General features: G+C 49.5%; 1 protein-coding gene across 2 annotated transcripts in view; it reads right to left on the reverse strand.

Moving 5' to 3' along the window:
- The window catches only part of TBL3 (transducin beta like 3), a 197,719-nt gene that overhangs the window by 82,023 nt on the left and 97,227 nt on the right, over positions 1-18,469 (reverse strand). For both annotated transcript variants that reach the window (XM_078664866.1, XM_078664865.1), the window contains 2 exons: positions 17,603-17,678; positions 15,994-16,084 (listed from right to left, as the gene is read on the reverse strand). In XM_078664866.1, coding sequence (XP_078520992.1) covers positions 15,994-16,084; positions 17,603-17,678 — 167 coding nt within the window. The remainder of the gene's footprint in view (positions 1-15,993; positions 16,085-17,602; positions 17,679-18,469) is intronic.

Below are 18,469 nucleotides of genomic sequence, written 5' to 3' on the forward strand. Positions count from 1 at the left end.
AGTTCAAAGTGATGCCCTTCGGCATGAAGAACGCCCCGGCCACCTTCCAGAGACTCGTGAATAGGGTGCTGGCGGGGCTGGAAGAGTTCAGTGCCGCCTATCTCGGCGACATTGCAGTGTACAGCCTTCAGTGGGATGAGCACCTGTCCCACCTCTGGAAGGTCCTGACGGCCCTCCAACGGGCCGGACTAACAATAAAAGCCAGCAAGTGCCAGATCGGTCAAGGGTCCGTGACCTATCTGGGACACCAAGTGGGGAGTGGCCAAGTGGCTCCCCTTCAACCCAAGATCGACGCCATCCAGGCCTGGGAACCCCCCGTCACCCAGACCGCCGTCCGAGCCTTCCTGGGGCTCACGGGCTACTATCGGCGGTTCATAAAAGACTATGGGAGCATTGTGGGGCCCCTCACAGAACTAACCTCCAAGAGACTACCCCCGAAGGTGCACTGGACCCCCGAGTGCCAAGTAGCCTTTGAGACCCTCAAAACTGCAATGTGCACCACCCCGGTGCTCCAGGCCCCCGACTACAGCCGAGAGTTCATCGTCCAAACTGACGCCTCGGAACATGGCGTTGGGGCCGTCCTCTCCCAAATGACCTCTGACGGAGTCGACCGTCCGGTAGCCTTCATCAGCCGGCGCCTGCTGGCCAGAGAACAACGATGGAGCACCATCGAGAGGGAAGCCTTCGCCGTCGTATGGGCCCTAAAGAAGCTACGGCCCTACCTCTTCGGCACCCACTTCCGAGTACAGACCGACCACCGGCCCCTGCGGTGGTTGATGCAGATGCGAGGCGAGAACCCGAAGTTGCTGCGTTGGTCCATCTCCCTCCAAGGAATGAACTTCACCGTGGAACATCGCCCTGGCAACGACCACGTCAACGCTGACGGCCTCTCCAGATTCTTCCGCCTTGGCGAGGAGAATCCCCAAGAGGATGGGTGACTCTCCCCTGCCTTCAGCTGGAGGGGACGTGTGTTGGACCCGGCCTCGTGGCGTGGTCCTGCCCCTCCCGCATGGCTTGCCCCGGACGACATCGGCCCTCCACCCAGCCCAGGTCGGCCCTGGGCACACCTCTGCACGACCTACAAACCACCAGATCCGCCCCCGGCGGCCCACCACCACTGACACGGCACCCTTGGGCCGCCCCAGCGTTACCGGTCCGGTGCCCACCAAGGACCCGCATTCCAGGCCCGATGCCATCTTGGGCCCATCACGTCACAGGCACGTGGTCCCGGCCCAGCCGCGACCACCGCCCCAGCGAGCCCGCCATCGAGGCACCAAGAACCTCCGGGTGGTAGATTGGCCACTCAACCAGAGACAAGGAGAGGGGAGTGTCGATGGCTCTCCAGCCATCCCCGGACGCCTGGTATCGATCGCCCTCCGGCCTCCCTGGGCGCTGGCTCCACCCCCCTGCTGGGTGTCTGGACACCATCATCCCAGCCCCTCTGACCTCCAGGCGAGAGGGTCCGGACATCAAAGGACTCCAGACCTATATCTGGGCCGGCCCCGGAGTAGGACGGCAGTTGTATCACGGAGTCGAGAAGCCCTGCTGACGCTGTCGGCTGACCCTGAGACGAACTCACCTTGCTGCTCTACCTGGAACCTGCTGGCGCTGCCGCGGTTCATCTTCGCTGTAACCACCTTGGAGCCTGCTGGCGCTGCCGCGGTCCATCTTCGCTGTAACCACCTTGGAGCCTGCTGGCGCTGCCGCGGTCCATCTTCGCTGTAACCACCTTGGAGCCTGCTGGCGCTGCCGCGGTCCATCTGCGCTGTAACCACCTTGGAGCCTGCTGGCGCTGCCGCGGTCCATCTTCGCTGTAACCACCTTGGAGCCTGCTGGCGCTGCCGCGGTCCATCTTCACTGTAACCACTTTGGAGCCTGCTGGCGCTGCCGCTGTCCATCTTCGCTGTAACCACCTTGGAGCCCGCTGGCGCTGCCGCGGCCCAACCTTCCGGAACCCCCCAGCTCGAGGATTGAGAGCTGTGCGTAGGATCCCCTTACCACCGACCATCTATAAGACTGTCCCGCTACCCGACCCCTTGTCACGAGACTTTCCCGGTCCCAGGATCGGCTGTATATATATTGAAACGATCCTTATTGCCAGATAAAGCTTGAAACCTCTATCTACGTGTTGTGTACTTTTGTAGTGGTGTAGTTACTCTACTGTACGATTCTGGAAGAGGGCCCCCACGTCGGAGGCCCCCTCGACCTCGCTCGGTCACTTCTCTGAAGGAGGGGTAGACCTAGGGGTGGTCAGTCAGACACCTTCTGCCGCCCCCGGGTTCGCCTTTCTAACACCCATTGAACAGGGCAAAACAAAAACTGGTGGCTAAGAGACAGTGCAGGTCTGTGGCTTGAACGTACCAGGTCTGGAAAGAAACTGGATATTTTTACATAATCCTCTTAAAGGGAAATCAACCAGATCTGAGCTATTAAAGTCTGCAGGCCTATACTCCACCAGGAAATCCAGTTCCCTTCAAATGACCAATCATTTCCTTCATTTCCAACGCTACCTATGATGAGATGTGCTCTCCATCGTCACTTTTTTAGCAATCTCACCTAGTATGCTGCAGTACCATGCATGCGGAAGTCTTCAACTAACTTCTAATTTCCTTCTCATTCTTACTGTCGCTAAAGAGCAGCACATTTGAAGCTTTTTATTTTCTGCTTGTGCATGTAGGGTGCTTGAGGTGGGAAGGGTTTGTATATTATAAGCATGCACTTCATGCTCTGATTTATTTTGTCTCCTTGCTTACGTAAGAGGCATGTGTATGCAAACTGCTGTATGCAAACTTATGCTACAGCAGGCTGGCATGGGTATATATATATGCACCCCACTGGTAGTACCTTTAGGCAGCTACCTTGGTTTACCTGGTCAATGGGAAGCTCCTAAATAGTGCTGTCAGTTAACCAACAGTGATTGAGGGCCTTTTTAGCTAACAGGACTTAATTTTCATAATATTTTGTTCTATTAACATGTTGAGAGACAAATTCTCATCAGAGAAATTATAAGAGACATTCTCATCAGAGACATTTTGATCATAAGCATACATTATAAAATTAAAACATGTTACGGGAATGTAGTCAATATACAATTTCTATCCATAACTTAGATTAACAACAGTATGCAATTGTGATCTTATTCAACTACCATTAGTTCCTTAAGATAAATTCTACTATAGAAAGAGCAAGGAGTGATTAAAAATCATATTTCTGAAAAAATTGTTGTTTTCACTGTAGCAAGGCCAGTGACTTCATTGGCTAACAGGGAGTTTCACTAGCCACTGAGCTAAGTGCCAACATCCAATTGGACCACCAAAGATATTACGCCACAAAATCAAATTAATCGTTACGTTAAACCCAATTAATTGCTGAGATTGGATGAAGGTAAGTTTTAGTAAAAAGGTAACTTTACAAAGTCACCACTTTGTTGCCCGAATCTTCGGGTAGCCTTTTCCTGATTATGTGCAGCAGCTGTCACCCAAGACAACATTCTTTCCCCCTGCTAGTAATTGTCATGCATTCCAAGAACAGGGAGCACAGAGATTTACTGAAGGGAGGAGGTCAGACATTCTCCAGCAGGATGACTACCAGGCGGTGGTTACAGATGGTCCAGCTTCAAAGATGTCACCGCGATCACACCATTGCCTGCAAGCTCCTTTGTGTAGGCAAATAGGCTAGTATTTCCTCCTGAAGGGAAAACGCTGTTCAAGTTCAAGAATTTATATAGCGCACTACTCACCCAGAGGGTCTCAAGGCGCTTGGGGAGGGGGTTCATTATTTATCGAATAGCCAGGTTTTAAGTTCTTTTCTGAAGGAGATGTGGTTCTGTGTAAGGCGGAGGTGAGTGTGGAGTGAGTTCCAGGTCTTGACCGCCAAGTAGGAGAAGGATCTACCTCCCATGGTGGCTCTTTGGATACGCGGGACTGCGGCGAGGGCTTGATTGGAGGATCTTAGTTGGCGGGTGGGTGTGTAGAAGGATAGTCGAGTGTTGAGGCATTCGGGACCTAGTTTGTAGAGGGCCCTGTGTGCGTGGGTGAGGAGACGGAACGTTATTCTCTTGTTGACGGGAAGCCAGTGGAGGTCTTTCAGGTGGCCGGTAATGTGATCTTGGGGAGGGATGTCCAAAATGAGTCTCGCTGATGCGTTTTGGATGCGTTGGAGTTTTTTCTGTAATTTGGCTGTAATTCCGGCGTAGAGGGTGTTTCCGTAGTCTAGTCGACTCGTAACCAGTGCGTGGGTGACAGTCTTTCTAGTCTCGGCGGGGATCCAGCGGAAGATTTTTTTGAGCATGCGAAGTACGTTGAAGCAGGAGGATGAGACGGCGTTGACTTGTCTGGTCATCGAGAGCGAGGAGTCTAGGATGAAGCCAAGGTTACGTGCGTGGTCTGTGGGTATGGGTGCTGAGCCCAGATCCGAAGGCCACCATGAGTCGTCCCAGGCAGAGGGGGATGATCCTAGGATGAGCACTTCCGTTTTGTCTGAGTTTAGTTTTAGGCGGCTGTTTTTCATCCATACGGCTACTTCTTTCATGCCTTTGTGAAGATTGGTTTTGGCGGTGTTGGGGTCTTTGGTGAGGCAAAGGATCAGCTGGGTGTCGTCAGCGTAGGAGATGATGTTAAGGTTGTGTTGATGCGCGATGGATGCGAGTGGACTCATGTAAACGTTGAAGAGGGTGGGACTGAGTGATGAACCTTGTGGTACACTGCAGATGACTTCGGTGGCCTCTGATTTGAATGGGGAAGTCGGACTCTCTGAGTTCTACCAGCTAGGAACGAGATGATCCAGTCCAAGGCTTTTCCTTTTATGCCGATATTGCTGAGGCGTTGTATGAGGGTTCTGTGACAGACAGTGTCGAAGGCGGCGGAGAGGTCGAGTAGAATGAGGGCCACTGTTTCTCCGTTGTCCAGTAGTGTTCGGATGTCGTCTGTTGCTGCGATGAGGGCGGTTTCGGTGCTGTGTTTGGCTCGAAAGCCGGACTGTGAGGGATCGAGGGAGTTGTTGGATTCAAGGAAGGCGGCGAGTTGGCTATTGACGGCTTTCTCAATGACTTTGGCAGGGAATGGGAGGAGGGATATGGGGCGGTAGTTTTTAAGTTCAGAGGGGTCTGCTGTGGGTTTTTTCAGGAGGGCGCTGACTTTGGCGTGTTTCCAGCTTTCTGGGAAGCTAGCAGAGTTGAAGGAGCAGTTGATGACATCACGGAGATGGGGTGCGATGGTGGAGTCTGCTTTGTTGAAGATGTGGTGGGGACATGGGTCGGTTGGCGAGCCAGAATGGATGGAATTCATTAGGCGGATGGGGTCTTCAGTGGTGATAGGGTTCCAGGCGCTGAGGTTGTTAGAGGGCGGTTTGGGTTCTGAGGGGGGTGGAGAGGATTGTTCGTTGGAACTGTTTTCGAAGCTGTTATGTATATCGGCAATTTTGTTGTAGAAGAAGGAGGATAACGAATCGCAGAGGTCTTGGGAGGGAGTGATGTCGTTTGAGGCTGCGGTGGGGTTGGTGAATTCTTTGACGATGTTGAATAGTTCCTTGCTGTTATGGGCGTTGTTGTCGAGTCGATTCTTGAATGCTGATTTCTTGGTGGATCGAATCAGCTGGTGGTGTTTGCGGGTGGCTGCCTTGAAGGTGGTCATGTTGTTGGTGGTTGGGTTTTTTCTCCATGTTTTCTCGAGAGTACGGCATAGTTTTTTGGATTTCTTAAGGTCATCGTTAAACCAGGGGGCCTTTTTGCTGTCTTGTTTGGTATGATGGATTTTCAAGGGTGCTAATTCGTCAGCGCTGTGAGTGATCCATTGTTTGAATTTGATGGCGGCTTGGTTTGGGTCCGATGTGAGGGCGGGTGGGTTTTGGTTGAGAGATGTGAGGAGTTGGTCGGAGGTGATTTTGTTCCAGTTTCTTCGGGGAATAGGTTGTGGGGGGTTGTGGGTCGAGGTGGTATTGTAGCTGAAGTGAACACAACCGTGGTCCGTCCAATGGAGAGTTGTGGTGCGATCGAAGGAGATGTGTTTGCTGGAGGTGAAGATTGGGTCGAGCGTATGTCCTGGGGGTGTTAACAATTTGTTTGAGGCCGAGATTGGCCAGGTTGTCAAGGAGGGTGGTGGTGTTGCTGTCGTTTTTCTTTTCCAGGTGGAAGTTGAGGTCTCCTAGTAGAATATAGTTCTCGGAGGCGAGGGCATGTGGACTGATGAAGTCAGTGATGTCTTCGCAGAATTGTTTACGGGTTCCTGGAGGCCTGTAGATGAGGGTGCCTCTGAGTGTGGTCCTAGGGTCGGTGTGGATCTGGAAGTGAAGGTGTTCGGCGTTAGCAAGGTTATCGGCGGAGCTGGTTGTGATTTTGATGGTGTTCTTATGGACGATGGCGATGCCTCCTCCAGTTTGATTGGAGCGGTCTTTTCGGGTGATCTTGTAAGTGTCCGGGATTGCTATGGCGATGTCGGGTGTTGATGATGCGTTCAACCAGGTTTCTGTAAGGAAGGCGACGTCCGGTGAAGCAGTGTCGAGTAGGTCCCAGAGTTCGGTGGCGTGTCTGTGGACCGAGCGGGTGTTCAGCAGGATGCACTTCAGGTGGTTAGAGTCGGAGCTGTGTTTGGGGTTAGTAGATATGGAAAGGTTCTTGATGCTGGTAAAATTGCAGGAGTGACAGGCGAAGGGGCCATGGGTACGTCCCGGGGCAGCTTCGTAGCATTGTGGGGTGCGTTCGGGGTTAAGGGCTAGGAGGGCAGCGGCATCGTAAGTAATGCGGGAGGAGTGGGCTTTGCGAGGACCAGGGGGTATGGCGCTGGGCGCGGTCCAGGCGCGGACGGGCGTAGACTGGCTTACCTTTGGCGCGCCTTCGGCGCGCACAGGGCGCGACCGCTGCGCGTGAACGCTGCACGAGGATGCATCTGTCATATGCGGATAGCGGAAGGGGAGGGGCGAGGGAGGGTCAGCAGGGAGGCGGGGTGGAGATCAGGGGAAGGAGGCAGGACAACAACAAACCAAATGGCAGCAAGCAGGCAATCTCAAAACAACACTGGGGCACAATGCAGGCGAGCGCGATGTGAAAGGCGGAGGCGCAAATACAATATACAATTACAGGCACTAATACTATTTCAGGCAGCACGGCACAAGAACTGCTGTCGCACAAGCGCACTTTGGCAGTCGAGCGTAACGATGTAAATGGCCTCGGCAGATTTAAACAACAATGCTCGGCGGGCGGGGCAATCTAGCGCTACGCACTAACTAGACGCTTCTTTAACTGTGCAGGCTCAGGCAGAGTGCGAGATAGGATCTCAGTGGTAACGATACCCGTTCGAGGAGGCTGGGAGCAGCGTGTGGAGCGGCCGCTTCTGCTGATAGCAGAGGACTGTTGTAGCAGAAGTGACTCGTTATGCTGGGTACACCACAGGGGTGTGCCCAGGGCTGCTTACAAGGGATGAAGGCTTGCATCATCTTGGATTGGGGTAGCGGGGTATCCTTTGGTGGCCAAACACCCAGAAAGTGATGGAAATGACAACTATTGCGCCGTTAACTAGTGAATCCTTCCCTCCCTCAAATGAGTAGCATAAAAGTGGCACCTCAGAGATTACTACTGTACGCAGAAAGAAGACAGAGGAAAGACTTCCCTGATGCTCCCTGGACCCAGCAAAGAAAGGCTGTACTGGACTGCACCCGCTGCACTAGAGGGACCCACAAAGAGGGCAGGTAGGAGTGTACCTGCTGTGCCCACCCGTGGAGAAGAGCTCCACTGGTAGCCAGGACAGAAGTTGTCACTCCCAGGGCTAGTTGGCTTAGTCCCCTGTTAAGTATCAGGGACACAAAAGCTGAAGGAAGCACTGAAATTCACCAGTTATACGTAACTGACATAAATATAAATTTTTTGGTTTTAAAACTGTAGTTTATATACATACACTGAAAGAAAACAAGGTTAAAGTGGAGTTGTCTCCTTGGGTATTTACATATATACTAAATATAAATACGAAAACCCTGAAATTACTCAAACTAAAAAAAAAAGCCTATAGACCCAGGTCCACAAATCCAAAATGGGTCAGTGGCTCAGTTGATCTGTGGCTGAAGGTGGTTCCTTGAGGCTCTGTGAACCTGCAGTCTGAATTTTGCAGAGTGCATGCATGCAAATGATGGCTCTGAGGATATGTGTATCTGATGGCAAAGCTGCAGATCCTGCTGTGAAAAACATCATATTTTGTTGGAAACTATCTATCTCTCTGCGACTTCTCTCCCCACATCCTCCTTCAGGTATGGTCTGCTCCCGTGGCCCATTACATGTTCACATTTATTTTTCGTGACGCATGGTCCATGGGCATTTTGAGGACCCCTTGCATCACACAATCATAGCTAGCTAATCATAATGTGAGGATCCATAGATCCTTCAGCAACAGCCACGGCTTTATTCTGGGAAGGAGACGTCCTCTCAAACTCTTCAAATACGTCTTACAGCACGGTTTCCTTCTGAACCACTGTGGGTTAGTGGATTTGCAATGGGCAAAGCAGCCTCAGGTGACGCAAGCTTACCAGGATCAACACTCCCATTAGTCTAGCAAACAGTGTGTATTTTGCTGGAAAGTCTAAAGCTGCAGACCTTGGCACTGGGGAACTACGTTTGAGTATCAGCATTAGCTCAATGAACGTCCTGTAATTCTGGGCAAATAACTTAATTTTAATGTCCCTAAAAACAGAATGTGTCCTTGTGTAATGTAACTGGTGCTCATGTAAAGCACTCCAATACCTTCGGGTTGAGTCCGCGTTACATATAAAAAAGAAAAAAACTTGAATTTTGCGGGTACTTTTGCACAAATAGCAGAATTTTTACCAACGTGCCAATGTCACAATTTGTTTTGCAAATCATGAAATCACTTTTTCTTGGAGGCCTGTTAAAAGTAGAAAAGTGCACGGAGGACCCTAAGAGTGTTAAACGTGACAGGTAACTGCCCTTCTGCACCGGAGTGGTCCTTCTGACTAGCTCTCAACCTATTGTACCTACACCAAAACTAACAGGAGTTTTAGCCCATTGGATACAAACCACTTTAAATGATTTATTGCGTCTAAAGACGAAGTAATTTTAGTTACCTTTAAAAAAATTCATATCTCCAGGTCCCCTTGATAGACTTATGTTGTTTTGGTGTCTATTTAAAGCAAATATCACATTCTATTTTTATAGATTGGTTTTGGGTTTTTATTAACTCGTGCTTCCTACTTGCCTACTGTTCTGGTATTTCAAGTACTTTACCTGTGTTCTTATGATTAAGTCTGACAGCCCTGTGCCACCTCTACCCAGGACTGAGCTAAGAGTTACGTAAATATATTTTATAGAACGTGCGATTACCAAAGAGTTGTCTTGGTCTAGTGTCATTTTAACCCGAAAGCATGAGATAAGCAAAAACAAAGCATTTTGCAGCAGCTAAATTAACTATTAGACTTCGGACGCCAGACCCCGACCACAGTTCAGACTCCATCGCAGACTCCATCGCCGACTTCATCAGCACACACGCCCTAGCCTACACGGACTACATCCTCCTCGGGGACCTGAACTTCCACCTCGAGAACAACAACACCACCACCAACTCAACCACCCTGATCGACAACCTAGCCAACCTTGGACTCAGACAACTCATCACAACACCCACCCACTCAGCCGGTCACACGCTTGACCCCATCTTCTCCGCAAGCCCCCACGTCTCCTTCAACCACACCACCGGACTCCACTGGACTGACCATCGCTGCATCCACTTCACCTTCAAGAAACCCACCACGCACCACCGCACCCAACAGATGTCTCGCCACTGCTGGAGCAAAGTCACCGAAGACCAGCTAACCACCACCCTCGCCCAGAGCCCATCTGACGACCCCAACACCGCCGCCAACAACCTCAGACAGTGGATCAACGACTGCGCCAACACCCTCGCCCCGATCAAGAAACCCTCCAACAGTCACACCAACAGGAAAGCCAGCTGGTTCACTGAAGACCTCCGGGCCTCCAAGCAAACCTGCCGAAAGCTGGAGAAGATCTGGCTCCGTGAACAAACACCGGACAGCCACGCAGCCCACAAGAACGCCACCTGCAGACACCATCACCTCATCAGATCCGCCAAAAGGGCCTCCTTCAAAGGCCGCCAAGACAACAAAGCGCTGGCCACCTTCTTCCACTGCAAGATCCCAGACATCCACGACAGCTTCAACAACACGACTGCCCCGACAACCACTGAGACCTCCGCCCCCACGACCACCATCCGTACCAACCGCCTGCTCTCCTGGACCAACATCAACGAAGACACGATCAAGATCATGAACACCATCCACTCCGGATCTCCGTCAGACCCATGCCCACACCACATCTTCAGCAAAGCCAGCACATCCATCACACCCCATCTCCGGAAAGTCATCAACTCCTCCTTTGAGACAGCAACCTTCCCAGAGAGCTGGAACCACGTTGAGATCAATGCCTTAATCAAGAAACCCATGGCGAACCCAAAGGACCTGAAGAACTTCCGGCCCATCTCCCTGCTCCCGTTCCCAGCAGAGGTCATCGAGAAGGCCGTCAACGAACAACTGACCCGCTACCTCGAGGAGAACAACATCCTGGACCCTTCCCAGTCCGGGTTCGCAGCAACCACAGCACCGAGACTGCCCTCATCGCCGCCAACGATGACATCAAGTCCCTGCTTGACAATGGAGAAACGGCGGCCCTCATCCTCCTGGACCTGTTAACCGCCTACGACACGGTCTGCCACCACACACTACGAACACGCCTCCACAACGCCGGGATCCACGAGAAGGCTTTGGACTGGACCACCTCCTTCAACAGCCGACTGAAGCTGAACTCGGACAAGACGGAGGTCCTCATCCTCGGATCCATCCCTCCGGCCTGGGGCGACTCCTGGTGGCCGACCGCACTGGGAACAGCTCCAACACCCACCCACCACGCACGCACGCAACCTAGGGGTCATCCTCGACTCCACCCTCTCCATGACTAAACAGGTCAACGCCGTCTCCTCCTCCTACTTCAACACCCTCTGCATGCTCCGCAGGATCTACAAGTGGATCCCCACTGAAACGAGAAGAACGGTCACCCAGGCCCTCGTCATCAGCAGGTTGGACTACGGAAACGCCCGCTACGCAGGAGCCTCGGCCAAACTCCTGTGATGGCTCCAACGCATCCAGAACGCCTCTGCACACCTGATCCTCGACATCCCTCGCCGCAGCCACATCACACCCCACCTGAGAGACCTGCACTGGCTCCCGGTCAACAAGAGGATAACCTTCAAGCTCCTCACCCACACACACAAGGCACTCCACAACACTGGACCAACGTACCTCAACAGACGACTCAGCCTCTACACCCCCACCCGCTAGCTCCGCTCCGCCGACCACACCCTCACCACAGTCCCCCACTTCCGAAGAGCGACCTCCGGCGGCAGATCGTTCTCCCACCTCCCCGCCAAGACCTGGAACACCCACCCCGCCCCCCATCCACCCAGGGCCGGACTGGGAACCAAAACCGGCCCTGGCAAAGTGCTCGCCGCCCCCCCCCCCCTCCCCCCTCCCCCCTACTTCAACACCCTCTGCATGCTCCGCAGGATCTACAAGTGGATCCCCACTGAAACGAGAAGAACGGTCACCCAGGCCCTCGTCAGCAGCAGGTTGGACTACGGAAACGCCCGCTACGCAGGAGCCTCGGCCAAACTCCTGTGATGGCTCCAACGCATCCAGAACGCCTATGCACACCTGATCCTCGACATCCCTTGCCGCAGCCACATCACACTCCACCTGAGAGACCTGCACTGGCTCCCGGTCAACAAGAGGATAACCTTCAAGCTCCTCACCCACACACACAAGGCACTCCACAACACTGGACCAACGTACCTCAACAGACGACTCAGCCTCTACACCCCCACCCACCAGCTCCGCTCCGCCGACCACACCCTCACCACAGTCCCCCACTTCCGAAGAGCGACCTCCGGCGGCAGATCGTTCTCCCACCTCACTGCCAAGACCTGGAACACCCACCCCGCCCCCCATCCACCCAGGGCCGGACTGGGAACCAAAACCGGCCCTGGCAAAGTGCTCGGCCGCCCCCCCCCCACTCCCCTCCCTTCGGGGGGAGGGGGTGCCGGCCGCGCTCTTTGCCAGGGCCGGTTTTCGGCTGCAAAAACGGCCCTGTAACAAAAACGGCCCCCAGGGGCCCCAAACCGGCCCCCACCCGTGCGGTCCACCGGGGGATTGCCCGGTGCCCGCAACGGCCAGTCCGGTCCTGCATCCACCTATGGCAGACCCAAGTCCTGCTGACCTTCAGAAAACTCCTCAAGACCTGGCTTTTCGAGCAGTAGCAGCATTCCCCATCCCAGCGCCTTCAGACCCTCACGGGTGAGTAGTGCGCTTTACAAATGATATGATTGATTGATGGTACTAAAAGAAAAAGTTTTCAATTCCTTCCTGTACTTCAATCGATTAGGCTAAAATGAATAGATAAAAAATTCCCAATTACATCCGTTTAATCTGGGTACACATACCTGCCTGGAATTGATAGACCGCTTAGTACAAGAAGGGATGTACCATTTAAAAACACCCTGAAGAAAGCAAGGACCAACTTGATGTAGTGCCTTATGGGCCCAGCATAGAGCGTTAAATTCATTCATTGCCCCAATAGGCAGCCAATGAAGATCTTTAATGGCTTATGAGGCTGAACAGAATTTAGGAAGCTTCTTCAGCACTCTTGTTGCAACGTTTTGGAGGGTTTGCAACTTGTTGAGAAGGAGCCCACATATAAAGCACTACAGTCATCTATTTTAGATATAACAACAGCTAGGATAGCCGTTTTCCTGAGCTCCATGGTAAGGAAAGGCAGGATCTTCTTTACATTTGTGAACATGAGGAAATAGGATGATGTAACCTACTTAGGATGTTCAATGAGGTGGGATTTTAGTTAAAAATGCCCCTCAAATTTCTAGCTTTCTGACAAGGAAGTGGAAGGGGCCCAAAGCTGGATGCCCATCAAGAGGAATTCCAGAGTGAGTGATCCTTGCAGAATAGCAGTATGTCTGTCTTTTCTGAGTTCAATTTTAAAACATTCTTCTGCATCCAGTTTGCAATCCTCGTCATATACACTCTGAAATCTTTGGCCACTTTATCAGTTTCAGTAGACACCAATACCACTATTTTGGTACCATTGGCATAAGAAAATACTGTGAACCCACAGGTTCAAATTAATTTGATTAAAGAGGTGATATAGGCATTAAATATGTTTGGAATTAGTGAAGATCCCGGAGGGACCCCACATGGAAGTGTAAATGGATTTGAGGTCAAAACGTCCAAGGCCACTGATTGCTCTCTGTTGGACAGAAAGGACTTAATTAATTTGAGGGCAGAACCTTTTAATGCCTATCCTTTCTAAGCGGTTTACCAGTAAGAGGTGGTCAACCGTATCGAATTGACCACAATAGCTCGGATTTCTTAAGTTGCCACCAATAAGGCGGATTCTGTACAATGGAAGGGCCGAAACCCATGTTGAGCATAACCTAAACAGTTAGTGTTTTCAAGAAAAATTGAAATTCCCTGATTCATGGCCTTTTCTAAAACTTTAGCAATGAGAGGTAGACATGCTATAGGTCTGTAATTATTTACGTCCAAGGAGTCAAGAGAGTGCTTCTTTAGAAGTGGCAAATAGATGCCTTTTTCCGGACCTCTGGAAAACTGTCAGACTCAGGCACACTGTTAAGTAATACCGCCAGATGGGCAGAAATGGTAGCTGAAACCAGACAGAGTAAACTGCAGAGGGCAGGGATCATCAGGAGCTCCAGACTTTATGGAGATAATTACATTAGAGACTTTCTCCTCAGAAAGTGGGGTGAAAAAGTACATTATTGAGGAATGGGAAACTAATCGCGACAGTCATTTGTTCCATACTGTCGTTTGCGCTGTTCCTGTTTTTTAACTAGGGGATGTGTCTGATTCCTATTAAAGTGTTTGTCTAGACATTTCACCCTATTTTACACACACCACTTTATTGTATGTTGCACTGTATTTTCACCACTTTTCACTAACCATCATTCATTGACCCACAATCTGTGGTTCCAATTTCACTGTGGACCTAGTCCAGTACAGACTACTTACTGTGTGGCATGAGGTCTAAATGATCGAAGGACCCGCCAGGTCACAGTGTGGACGGCCAAATGATAGGACCGATCACTTGGTTTGTTTGATGGTTATCCACAATTATCGTGTACTGGATCTGGTTTGACCAGTTTTCTTATCTAGATATCACCACTCTCTTTTCTCACATATGTGTCTCTTGCTCTCTCTTCATTTCTTAGACATTGTTGTATGGTGACTGTAGCACCCACTGACGCAGAGATAGACTTGCCAGTGTTGCCAGCAATTTGCTTGGCCTATAGACCTCCTAGGTTCTTGCTTGTTATTCATGTTATTCAAACACAATCATCATCCGTGCATGTCTGCCCAGTATCTGTCCCCGAGACAGGGATTTAATTATTTGAGTTATTTGGCACGGTCTTAAAGTCCAGGAAGATTTTATTTACTTTAAAAAGAAAAAAATCGCCAATTCATCACATAACTTTTGGCAGGGAGTTGCTACATTTCTGTTGCCAAAAGATAAACGTGATTTTACTGTATTGAACAGTTCCTTAATGGAATTTTCAGCTGCTCTCATTTAATCTGTAACATATACTGTTTTAGTTACATGAACCATAGTTTTATCATTTTTTATTATGGTTTTATGTATTATTTTTTCCTCTAGGCTGTAGGTTGTCCTCCAGAGTTTTTTCTGGTGCCCACCTTTCTTTTTATAGTCCCTGAGCTCATAGGAGTACCAAGGCGCGGAAGGTGTGAGTCGATGCTTAGTCTTTGTTTCAAGAGGAGCTACTTGAGAGAGAGCAGCCCCAACCCAAGCCTCATACCTGGCGGCAGCTTGCTCCACATCATTATTAATTAAGGGCTTGATATTGCATAGAAGATTGTTTAATTGATTATTTTTTATTTACTTCCATGCGTGATATTTTACTACTGTCAATGCTTTGGAAGACACTGACTGTGCAGCTGGTCCACACATTTTAAACAGATTGGCTCTGTGATACGTCCACATCAAAGGCAGAATTTTTTCAATTAACAGATCGATATTAATGGAGAATATACTGAGTACGATATGATTAGCATCATAAGTGGGTTTATTAACCTGCTGTAGCAGATCAAAACTAAGAAGGTTGTCGATTAATAGCTCCGTATTTGTATCATCCATACAGTCTAAGTGGAAATTAAAGCATCCTAAAATCATGAAATTTGAGCAGTCAATATATGAGCCAAGACGCCCACGGGCAAACGTATGCGCTTTATAAATTGTATCAATAAATAAATAAATAAATATGAGCCCATGAGTCCTAATATGGATTGAATTAAATTATTATTTGGGCCTATTGGGCGGTAAATAAGAAATCCATTAAAGGTATGAATGTTATGTATTTTTAAATTTAATAACAGCCCTTCATAGTTTACGTACGAGTAAAGAAACCTAACTGGACCTGATAAAGATTGTGACATTATTAGATGGTGAGGTCTCATAACTGTGTCACATAATAATCCACTTTTTTACAGCTTCAAAACAGTTTATCAAATATTGTTGATCTCCGACTGGAGATACAGAAAGCATTTATTTTATAGAAATTATTTGTTAATATATTTTGAATAGGACCCCTATGTGGCCTTCAAGAAACTACGTAGTGTTGAGTCAGTCACTTGTTGTTCGTATGCAGAGACATAGTATTCAGGTGTGGGAAATGGAGCCAAAGCTCTTTGCAAAGGGTGTGTACGAACCAGACATAAAATCTCATTTGACTGAAGTCAGGCTTATTCAGTAGCACCTGCAGCATTTGAACCATTGCTCAGGACATGTAAGGTTTGCTCACAATATACAGGAAATGTGTATGCCCTCTGTGATAACAAAACAAATATTGCATCTGTTACTGCAACAGTGATCTGCCTTCTACCCACCTTTGCTGCCAGCTGTTATGAAGTGGAGTCCCTTTCTTTCAGCTCCTGGAGAATCTGTAGAGTCTGGGAGAACAACAACTGCTTCGACGCTCTGAGGGAGAAAATGGAAAGATAAGAAAGGGAAGTTTACCTTTCAAGATTGATGAATTTGCAACTCAACTCGATGTATTAAGAAGCAAAGATTTGGGTGTGAGGTTTACATATAATTACCCAAGTAACCCATACATAAGATACAAGAGTCCTGTAAGCAGTTTATGGCGTTGAAGGCCTCTGGCACTGTGCTGCCTGCTAACATACATACTGGCATTACACGTGGAATGAACTGTAAGACAGAAAGCACCATTGCTTCTTCAAACAGTTGTGGCAGTCCAGGATTAGGACTGGAAGCCCATGAGTGAGCTCAAACTTCACAGACAAAAAAACAGAAATTCCCAGAATGCTCAATGTTTTTTTGAAGTCTGCTAGCCTCTATGCAAGCCATTCTGCTTTGACATGAAAGCTCCCTATCTCAATGACATTATATGACTGTAACTATTCTTTGATGATCTCTTCACGAAGGATGATACATTTCAATAAACTCATGCAAGTGATTGTGATAAAGATCAAATAAACAGAATACGATACTAACCTCATAGCTGCTTCGAACGTTCCGCGCCATTGCGGAACTTTCGAAGAAACGGGCGGGGCCATGTCGGCCGTTCGCAGCCCCAGCCAGGTAGTGCTCGCGACGGCCAACGGCCGACAGGAGGGGTTAAGTGTGAGCATAATTCATTTTCCTCATAGGACCCCCTAAATGAGTCAGGAAGGTCACATAGACTACTGTATCTTAGGGAAATGAAGGGAAAGTTTTGTAGAATCAAGAACTGGCAGCAATTATTTGATAGAATGCGACTGCAAGGAGTGGGTGCTGCGGAAGGCTGTCAGTATAGAAATAGCACAAGCAATGTCACATCTCAGAGCAAATGTCCTGATTGTGCTTTGGTAATTGAGTTCCAACATCGGAGATGTCCAGGTGAGAACACAGAGAAGTCTCTTATGAGGTGAAGGGGGAATGCTTACAATAAGTCAAACCACTGGCAATCGCCCGGGGTAGCATTCCAACCCATCATTCTTTTGCCCACTATGCCACCTCAGATTAGACCCAGGCATCAGTCTTGGTCATGCTCCAACAGGAACAGTTCAGCCAGAACTGCCAAGCCAGGTCCTCTCCGAACCACAAGCAACCCAAGACCAGTTTCAGCCTCTTTCAGCCTAATTGGGCCTCTTTAGTTAGGTGTAGCTTGGCTCCAGTGGCATAGTAAGCAAGGGACTCAGAATTTGGCAATGCCCTTGGTCACTGAGGGCATTACATCAAACACAAAATGTGATGGAGCAATGCTTGCACAAAGTCGAACCACTGGCAATTACTCAGGTAGCGTTCCAACCCTTCGTTTTGGGGCCCACCATGCCACCTAAGATTAGATCCATCCATATGCAAACGAGTCTTGCTCCTGCTCCAATAGAACAGTCCAGCTCAAGATTCCAAGCCAGGTTCTCTCTGAATTCAAACACAAGCAACCCAAGATAGGTGGGTTCCAGCATGTATGTACAAAGTACTTTCAGCACTCACCTCATAGACCGGAATCGTCCTCTTGGATGTCTCAGTTTTCAGATCCCAGACAGTGCAGATTTTATCTCGTCCCGAGCTGTATTTAGGAAACACAGAGAGCATGAATTATCTTACCTTCAGCTTTCATTCCATTAGACCATTGTGCTATATAATACCCTCACCCTCAAGATATCTGAACAAATTGGATTAAGGATAAACAAAACTCTCCCACTTTACAGCAGAGAAAATTCCCCCAGGAACAAAGAAATCTAAGCCATTAGAGACTGCAGCAACAATGTCTGCAGTTAAATTCTTTGGAGTCACTTAGGACATGCAGAAAAATATCAAGCATCATAAGACCAAATAGAGGATGTATGACGTTACAACGCATGCTTTTACCAGGCATGCTGTTACAACGCAAGTATTACAACGCAAACCTTTACAACGCATTACACTTGGGGGTGCTGGATAGTGAATAGTTTAATTTATTATTCCAACTCCAGTCCCCGTGGACACTAGGGAAGGTGTTGGATAGTAAATTAAAACTATTCGGAGGAGGAGCTTGGCGGGCATTCGAGATGGCCGCGTGAGCACAGCGCTCCCCGGACCCCCGCCACTCCCGGCATGATATCCTGAACATATCCTGACTCTTTACGAGGATTTGTGTAGAGGACGCTGAGCTGATTGCCCTGGAACTTTTGAAATTTGATTTGGACCCGGGGTGCAGGAGTTACGGTGATTCGAACTTTCGGGCTCCGCCCTTGAGGTACGCCCGGGACTGGGTGAGGCTCTGTGGCCGTCTTGGAGTTGAACAACAGCGGCAGGGGGATTCGACTTGTGGGTCCCCCTCTTAAGTTTCGGTTTCGTTTCTGCCTCAGACTGAGACAT

The sequence above is a fragment of the Lissotriton helveticus genome, chromosome 10, assembly GCF_964261635.1.
Source record: "Lissotriton helveticus chromosome 10, aLisHel1.1, whole genome shotgun sequence".
In the NCBI taxonomy this organism is placed as follows: domain Eukaryota; kingdom Metazoa; phylum Chordata; class Amphibia; order Caudata; family Salamandridae; genus Lissotriton; species Lissotriton helveticus.